We start from the raw sequence: 9952 nt of genomic DNA on the forward strand, positions 1-9952 counted from the left end.
CAACTTGGCTGGGTCATGATTCTCAGCAGTTTGGCAGTTATGTAATGATGTAATTTGGCAGTTATGTAATGATATAGTCATCCTCCATTTTTTGATCTGATGTGGTAATCCTCCATTTTCACATAACATTGATTTTCGCATAATTATCTGGTCTCTGGAACCTAACCACGTTGGTAAGTAAGGAGTGTGAGTATTAACTTCTTTTGCCCTTCACTGTCTTTAGAAATCTGTGGAACTAGGATTTAAATGCAGAGTCTAAGTTCTTAACCATTATGTTATAGTGTCTCAAGTCATCTACTTGTGGTATTTCTGTTACGGTAGCACTAAGTAGCTAAGACAAGGTCTAAGATAAATTGAAAATATTTTGATGAACAACTAACATAGGGAAGAGTATGATTAAAATGGGCCCTGAGTGCCCCCTAAAAGAAGAAATATACAACACCTATAAAGCATTCTTGGAGAGAGAGAGAGAAAGAGAAAGAGAGAAAAGAAGCTGGTTCAATCTCTGTATAAAACACGCACATACCAAAAACAAAATGTTTTTTTTTTTAAACGTTAAGTATTAAAAAGAAATTTCCTTTAAAGCATGTTCTCCATCTCAAAGAATTTTTTTTTAGAACATGAATAAACTCCCCTGGATATCTGAAAAAAAATATGGAATGGCATGCTTACACAAAATGTTGCATAAATTTCAGGAAGTTTAGGGTCTCCCTGAAGCTCCTCTAGAGGTTCCCAGGTTAAAAGAAATTAGAAAAACAAAATAATTTATATCCCATACTCATGATTTATACTTTTGAGTGAGGGAAGTTAAGAGTTAGAAAAAGGAAAAAGGTCATTTTTCTGATTACTAGCTGATACTCATTGCCTGCTAATGACATATATAGCATATATAGGAAATATATAGCATAACTTAGTTATCAAGAATATGGAAGGAAAGCTAAGCTGTATAGCAGGCTCAGGAACCAGACCCCTGGGTTTACACTCCAGCATTGCCTCTCACAGCTCTATGACCTTCGGCAAGTCGTTTTACCCCTCCTCTTTCAGTTCTCACCAGTAAAATGGAGATAATAGCATTTATCTCACAGGGGATTGTGAGGATTAAATGTGTTCCTTTGTGTAAAGCATTTGGAATAGTAACTGGCATATGGTAAGCGATTAGAAGATGTTAGCTGAAATTATTAACCTTCAACACCTTTCACTGTCTTTAGAAATCTTTAAGAGGCCCTACACAGGGTATTTTAAACATAAAGTTTTTTTAATGATCCTCACTGTTTTAAGTATTAAGTGTTCTACTGGCCTAGAGAAACAGCTGGTGAAAGAGAAGACTAAATCAACAATTACAAACTGGCCTCCTTGGGCCACACTCAAACTGTAGACACGCTTCCGTTGGCTTAGTATTTGGTACAGTATTTCTTTAAATTTTGACACTGAAAACTTAAAAAATTTCACCTAAAAATTCAGATTTCTAGCTTCCCTTAAAATGTAGAGATCTGGCAACACTGGACTTCATTTCTATAGAGAAATGATTGACTAGAAGTTTATGGAATTCTCTTGAGAAAGTAACTTTCAGTTTACTTTTTGTTCTCTTTCATAAGAGGAGACCAAGGAATACGTAAATGTATCTTCCTCCATCTGAAAAAAATAGTAATTTTCGGAAAATTAGCTACTCAAAGACTAACGATTATTCCAAGTTGTTTCTCTTTACTCCTCTTCTCTAAAGTGTTTACTGACTGAATCAACAGCATTCAAAATATATGTTATTTCTAAAAGTGAACAAAATACATACCGTAACTTCAATTCATTCTCCTACCACCCTCCAGCTAAAAGTTCAAACATGCTTGAAGGAAAAGTGTCTTATACCTTTCAATAATTTGAGATAACTCAACTACCACAAAGTCTTTATTTGACATTTTCAAAAAAAAACTGCCTCTGATCCTTTAGGGCCCATACATCCTTATTCTTTAGAAAGATCTCTATGTCTAAACAAGAATATTATCTGTCCTCTTTTGGTATACATATAATTGTGTTTGACTATAGAATACTAAGCTAACTTGACTTTTTTTTTAATCATTAATCTGCATTATGTGCCCCAAGGATGATATAGATAATAGACAGTATGTTATATTCTTACCCAGTAAACTCCAATATGATAACATACCTTTTGGACATACTCAAAATACATTAATAGCATGAATTCTTTCTCTATGTTCCAATAAATAATTTTTCTTAATAGTCGTCCCTAACATTTTAGAGTATTTATTACAACTATCCATGATAATATTTTCCAATTTATATTAATATTTAATCTTCCCTTTCTAATTTAGCATAAAAATTTTTACACGTTAGCTTAGAATTTTCTATTGTTACAAATTGAATGATAATTAGTTCTCACCAGGTTGTTGTGAGGATCAAATGAGATAATGCATACAAAAAAATTTCTTATTTAATTTTGATTTGTAAGTTTTTCCATGGTATTATAACCACAGTATTAAATGACTAAACATTAAAAATTTCCACTATACCCGAATTGTAAAACACAAAAAATAAAGTGAAAGTAATAAAAACTACAATAAAAAATTTTAGTGAAATTCAAAACTATGTAATTTCCTTAAATCAATATCATCTTTTTTCTGTCCAGGTTTCACATTCTGTAAATTTTAATGATGCTGAATAATATCTGTAGTACTACTGCTCTATAAAGTATTTCTGAAACACTACTTTTGCCTATGAGTTATAGCAAGATACTCCAAATAAATTTAAACTATTTTAACATGTTACATTTAATATAACTATTTTTGCCTTTTATAAACTGAGCATGTACAAGTTCTTTGAAAATGTTCATTTATATGACAGAGCTCACAGACTTTATTGGACAATGAATTATAATGTAGTATGAGGAACATGAAACTTTAATATGATATTCATTTTGTCAAAAATATTAATTTGTTTGGGAATTGGACATCAGCTGTTTCTAGAAAGTATTTCTGAGAAGTATCATGTAAAACATCACCTTAAAGCAGTGGCTGGCCAACTACAGCCTATGGGCCAAGTATAGTTTTGGATTTTATTTTATTAAAATGGGAGAAGAAACAAGAAAAATGAAGCAGTAGCAGTGGTAACTGAGACCAAATGTGGTCTGCAAAGCCTAAAATGTCTATTATCTGGCCCTGTACAGAAAAAGTTTGCCACCTTCTACATTACCGCATCTATTCACAAGGCAATAAGTAATCAACTAGGAATTTCTCTTACCTGTCCAAGTATTTGTGGAAAAGAAGTCTTAACTGTCACCTAGTTGAAAACAATTACAGAAAAAAAAAAAAAAGTTATTTCCCCTAAACCCCTTTAGTTCACATTTTGTTATATTGAGCACTTCTACATGTCTCTAAGACTAATAATTAATTTCTCATAATGATATACCTAAAGGCACTCAAGATCTTAAAGAATCTTCTGAATCACTAACATTTAAATTGTATTGAGTGTAGTTTTACTGTTAAGTATATTTTCCTGTATTGTGATTCTTTGACAGTTGGATGGATGCTATGGTACATGTGATAACCTTTACTAATCAGAATACTAAATTAACTAGAACTTCTTATTACCAGACCATGCCAGCTAAAGGAATTTATTGAATGACTGAGTCCATATCTTTGCTAAAAAAAAATTAAGTACAAATTAATCAACCTACTATATAATCAGTACTTTAAAAATCTAAAACCTACAGTTTCATAGCTCTGAATATAGTTAAGCTAAGCTAGTTCTGAGCAAATTTCATAAAAACACATTTCACATGACATAAGACCAGGGACAAATACAGCACTCTAGGAACATTTAAGTCAAAACAATATTTTAAAAAATGCATCATTGATTATCTCTACCACAAAAAACTTCTGACACTGGGAAGTCTGGGAAAAGGATATAAATCTTTCATAGGGAGGTTATAAAATAACTATATGTTGGCAAAACATGGACTTTTTGATAGTAAAAAGGAAACACATAAACATGAACACATGGACATTTTGAGAGCACTGCAGTATTTGGAGTCAGACTAATGCAATTTTTACTATCGCTGTAATACATAAAAATAAGAAGTCACATGTAAAAACCATTACAGCCCTATAAAATCCTTCACTGTTAGAAGATACTAAAGCATTCATAAATTTCACAAAATCTAAATTATTCATGATAACGAATAATTATGACCAATCGAAACTTGGTCAGAGGGATACATTCTATTCACTTGACAATGCCAATCCTAGACCACCCTAAGAAAGTAAATTCTAATAAAGAATCTAAATATTTAAGCTTGGTTTAAAACAGTTGAGCAGAAATAAGGTATTTCACATAAACCAGAGATCTGAGACGTCACCAACATTAAATATATATGTACTTCAACAAATTAAATCTGAAATTGTTGGAACCTGGCATGTTCTGACAACAGGGAGGGACTCTTTCAGTTCACGAATCCATATGTAAATAAACTGTTACTCAAAGTCTATTTTCCTTCTCTAGTACCAAGAGATCTACTTTGATTGTCAAACAAACACAATATGCACTAAATTACATATATTAATGAGTAACAGAGCTTAAAATAATTAATGAAAAGGAAAGAAAATCCTTAAGCTAACCAAATAGAGCTTAATAAACATCATGTCAAGTACTGCAGTAAAGTCATGCCAGCTGATTTCATGATGTTCTTCATTTTATAGAGAATTCTGGACTTTGGGCTACCAAATTTAGAGGGTTAATTGCAGTTTCAATTTTCACTTTATTTTTTATTACTTATTAAGATGTATAATTTCAAAGGGTCCAGCAAAGGAAATACTGAAGTAGTACCAATTGGCAAAATGGAGAATGCTTAAAATATTTAAGTGCCTTATTTCTTAATAAGGTCCCTGGGTGATGCAAATTATTTGCGCTCATCTACTATCGTAAAAATTGGTGGTTTAAACCCACTCAGGGGCAACATGGAAGAAAGGCCTAGTAATCTGCTTTCGTAAAGATTATAGCCAAGAAAATCGTATGAAGCAGTTCTACTCTGTAACACATGGGTCTGTCAGGAGTCGGAATCTATTCGATGGCAGTGAGTTCCTTTTGTGTTTGTTTTATTTCTTATGTTTATCGGCTTCTGTATCATCATATATCTGAGGCTAATATAAAAAAAGTATTTCCAGCTTAGTTCATGACTAAATCGTACATAAAGATTAAGTAAGCATACAACTTACCTCATAGTGACAGTCTGATGATGTGTACATTTTTAATAATGCTACATGGCTGTCATTTTCTGGTTGAGCAACATGGAGTTTCAGAGAAATTTCTGTGGAAGATGGAACCCTGAAATGATAACTTAAATTAATCAATTCTTAAATACAAAATTCTGAGACCCAGATGTAAATCCATCTATGATCAGCTGATCTTTGACGAAGGACCAAAGTCCACTAAGTGGGGAAAAGACAGCATTTAACAAACGGTGCTGGCAAAACTGGATGTCCTTCTGTTAAAAAAAAGAAAAAGAAACAGGATCCATAACTCATAATACACAAAAAATAACTCAAAATGGATCAAAGACCTAAACATAAAGCCTAAAACAATAAAGATCATGGAACAAAAAATAGGGACAACACTAGGGACCCTAGTACATGGCAAAAATAGAATACAAATCATAACTAACAATGCACAAACATCAGAAGATAAACTAGCTAACTGGGATCTCCTAAAAATTAAACACTTATGCTCATCAAAAGACCTCACTAAAAGTAAAAAGAGAACCTACACACTGGGAAAAAATTTTTGATTACAACATACCCGACAAGGGTCTAATCTCTAAAATCTATAGAAGACTTCAACACTTCAACAATGAAAAGACAAATAACCCAGTTAAAAATGGGCAAGAGATATGAACAGACGCTTCACCAAAGAAGACATTCAGGCAGCTAACAGACACACTATGAAATGCTTCCATTCATTAGTCATTACAGAAATGCAAATCAAAACCACAATGAGATACCATCTCACCCCAACATTACTGGCATGAATCAAAAAAACAGAAAATAACATATGTCAGAGAGGTTGCGGGGAGATTGGAACTCTTATGCACTGCTGGTGGGAATGTAAAATGGTACAACCACTATGGAAAACAATATGGCAACCTCCTTAAAAAACTAGAAATAGAAATCCCATACAATCCAGCAATCCCACTCCTAAGAATATATCCTAGAGAAATAAAAGCTGTCACACAGACAGACGTATGCACACTCATGTTCACTGCAGCATTATTCACAATAGCAAAAAGATGGAAACAACCTAAGTGCCCATCAACAGATGAATGGATAAACAAATTATGGTACATACACACAGTGGAATACTACCCAATGATAAAGAACAATGATAAATCCGGAAACATCTCACAACACGGATGAATCTGGAGGGCATTATGCTAAGTGAAGTAAATCAATCACAAAAGGACAAATATTGTATAAGACCGCTATTGTAAAAACCCAAGAAAAAGTATACACACAGAAAAAAACAATCTTTGATGGTGGGGGTGGGGAAGGGAAATCACTAACTAGATAGCAGACAAGTGTTAACTTTGGTGAAGGGAAAGATAACACACAATATAGGGGAAGACAGCACAACTTGACAAAGGCAAACTCATAGAAGCTTCTTAGACACATCCAAACACCTTGAGGGACCAAGTAACTGGGGCTGAAGGCTGGGGACCATGGTCTTGGGGGACACGTAGGTCAGTTGGCATAACATAGTTCATAAAGAAAATGTTCTATGTTCTACTTTGGTCATTAGTGTCTGGGGTCTTAATAGCTTGGGAGCAGCCATCTAAGATACATCTATTGGTCCCATTTTTTCCAGAGCAAAGTGGGATGAAGAAAACCAAAGACACAAGGAAAACGTTACTCCAGAAGACTAATGGATCACATGAATCACAGCCTCCATCAGCCTGAGCCCAGAAGAACTAGATGGTGCACGGCTACCACCACAGTTGGCTCTGACAGGGATCCCAATAGGGGGCTGTCATGGACTGAATGATGTCCCCACAAAATATCTGTCAGCTTGGCAAGGCCATGATTCCCAGTATTGTGTGGTTGTCCTCCATTTTGTAATTGTAATTTTATGTTAAAGAGGATTAGGGTGAGATCGTAACACCCTTACTAAGGTCACATCCCTGATCCAATGTAAAGGGAATTTCCCTGGGGTGTGGCCTGTACCACCTTTTATCTTATAAGAGATAAAAGGAAAGGGAAGCAAGCAGAGAGTGGGGGACCTCATACCACCAAGAAAGCAGTGCCAGGAGCAGAGCAGGGCCTTTGGACCTGAGGTTCCTGAGCAGAGAAGCTCCTAGTTTAGGGGAAGATTGCAGAGGATAAGGACCTTCCTCTAGAGCCAACAGAGAAAAAAGCTTTCCCCTGGAGCTGATGCCCTGAATTTGGACTTTTAGCCTACTTTACTGTGAGGAAATAAACTTCTGTTTGTTAAAGCCATCCACTTGTGGTATTTCTGTCATAGCAGCACTAGATGACTAAAAAAGGTGCCCTGGACAGAGCAGGAGAAAAATGTATAACAAAATTCAAATTCACCAAAAAAGACCAGACTTACTGGTCTGACAGACTGGAGGAACCCCCAAGACTAGCAGAACACCCTGCTAACTCTGAAGTGAAGCCACTCTTGAGGTCCACCTTTCAGCCAAAGATTAGACAGGCCTATAAAACAAATGGTAACACACGTGAGGAATGTGCTTCTTAGTTCAATCAAGTGTATGAGACCAAATGGGCAACACCTGTCCAAAAGCAAAGATGAGAAGGCAGAGAGGACAGGAAAACTGGACAAATGGACACGGGGAACCTGGGGTGTAAAGGGAAAAGGGGGAAAGTGTTGATATACTGTGGGGACTGTAACCTACATCACAAAACAATCTGTGTGTAAATTTTTGAATGAGAAACTGATTTGTGCTGTAAACTTTCACCTAAAGCACAATAAAAAAAAAAAAAAAAAAAAATTCTGGTAAATGACCATGGTTAAATCATCCTCAGCACAATAAAAATGAAAGGATATAGAAGAAGCCAGCTATCTGAAACCACGTGATGATGAATGGACAATTTTTTTCAGTTATATGAATAGATCTTTGAATGCCCTCTCTAGGACGCAGGAGTTGGGGGAAAAGAGTAGGAAGGGGTTCGTGTTTCAAGCAAGTAAGTTCACGTTATATATAACTTTATAAAGAATTACTACGTATTATCTTAAATTATGGGCACAATACTACTACATAAAGGATATATACATACTTTAATAGTACATGTGATTTAAATAAATGAACTAAACAGAGTATCCATTATTCAAAAAGACAAAGTTTAAAGTAAATTCTTTCATATACGTACTGTGCAATGGTTAGTGAATCTTCATAAGACCAGGGAATGTGAAGTTTGTAGATACTAGTTATTTCTTCTGTTAAACCAAAAAAAGAAATATGTATTAGTAACCATTATGGCATACCAAATGTTACATAAGCTGTTACAATACTTATTTGTTTACACAATTATCCTTTTCATTAAAAAAATCAGAAAGGGTTATATGTCATAAGAAATTATGGAGAATTCCTAAATAATAATGATTTAATTAGACTCACAAAAGATATTAGAGCATTTGAGAAGTACTAAGTAACCGGAAAAACATTAGACAACTAAATCCAAATTACTACTACAGAAAGATAGCAAGACATACAGTATTTTTAAAGATGTAGACATTTAAACTGAACAGATAAAGATGTTAACTGTTAAGAAGGGGCCTATGTTAAGTCCCATGGGGGAAAAAACACAGTTTTTCTATTATCATACATTTAATTTTACTTTATAAAAAATATATGGAAGAGTATTATAGAAAATTCAAGTGATGATTTTAGAGTCTTCAAATGACAATATTATTTCTTACACATTTTTCAGAAAATACATTTACCTTTGACTCCTGAGCACTTGCTCACCACGTTGACTTTAAAAGCTTGATATATCTAACAGAGTTTGAAGACCAAAACAAAACAAAAAAAACAAATATTTACTTGTTTGCTCACTTAACTGAACAGTAAAGTAAAATCAAACCCTTCTTGTTATAGTCAGGATAATTACCTGTCCAAAGTTCAGAAGCTCTATATTGTAGAACAGGCCACTTGTATTTAATACCACTTTCCTTGAAGACAACCCTGTTGAATTAAAAGTACTATATAACTTAGAATACAAAAGAATTAAAAAAAAAGCACTGGCTGCTTAAACAATGATAAAATGATGACAAAAGAATTTTTAATGTTAAAAACTAGTGTACCGATTTTATAGGTATAGAAGGGAAATTTTTCAACGTAATAAAGGGCATCTTACAAAACCAATGGCCAACATCATTCTTAATGGAGAGAGGCTGAAAACATCTTCCTTGAGAACAGGAACAAGACAAGGATGCCCTTTATCACCACTCCTATTTAACACTGTGCTGAAAGTTCTAGTTAGAGCAATAAGGCAAGAAAAAGAAATAAAGGGCGTCCAAATTGGTAATGAAGAAGTTAAACTGTCCCTGTTTGCGGATGATATGATACTATACATGTATACATAGTATACATGTATACATACTATACATACTATAGTATGTATACATACTATACATAGAAAACCCTAAAGACTCCACAAGAAATCTACTGGAACTAATAAAAAGATTCAGCAGAGTAGCAGGATACAAGATAAAGATACAAAAATCAGTTGGATTCCTATATACTAATAAAGAGAAGGTTGGAAAGGAAATCAGGAAGACAATACCATTGATGATAGCCCCTAAAAAATACTTAGGAATAAATCTAACCAGGGATATAAAAGACCTATACAAAGAAAACTACAAAACACTACTGCAAGAAACCCAAAGGGATCTAAATAAATGGAAAAACATACCATGCTCATGGATAGGTAGA

General features: G+C 34.0%; 1 protein-coding gene across 2 annotated transcripts in view; it reads right to left on the reverse strand.

Moving 5' to 3' along the window:
- The window catches only part of PGAP1 (post-GPI attachment to proteins inositol deacylase 1), a 71274-nt gene that overhangs the window by 19149 nt on the left and 42173 nt on the right, over positions 1-9952 (reverse strand). Inside the window, exons 15-20 of one of the 2 annotated variants that reach the window (XM_023732932.1) lie at positions 9129-9202; positions 8962-9013; positions 8388-8454; positions 5223-5331; positions 3250-3288; positions 1576-1632 (exon numbers count right to left, since the gene is read on the reverse strand). In XM_023732932.1, the coding sequence (XP_023588700.1) occupies positions 1576-1632; positions 3250-3288; positions 5223-5331; positions 8388-8454; positions 8962-9013; positions 9129-9202 (398 nt within the window). The remainder of the gene's footprint in view (positions 1-1575; positions 1633-3249; positions 3289-5222; positions 5332-8387; positions 8455-8961; positions 9014-9128; positions 9203-9952) is intronic. The other variant, XM_004378181.2, reaches the window with a different exon arrangement.

The sequence above is a fragment of the Trichechus manatus genome, unplaced genomic scaffold (assembly GCF_000243295.1).
Source record: "Trichechus manatus latirostris isolate Lorelei unplaced genomic scaffold, TriManLat1.0 scaffold00056, whole genome shotgun sequence".
Lineage (NCBI taxonomy): Eukaryota > Metazoa > Chordata > Mammalia > Sirenia > Trichechidae > Trichechus > Trichechus manatus.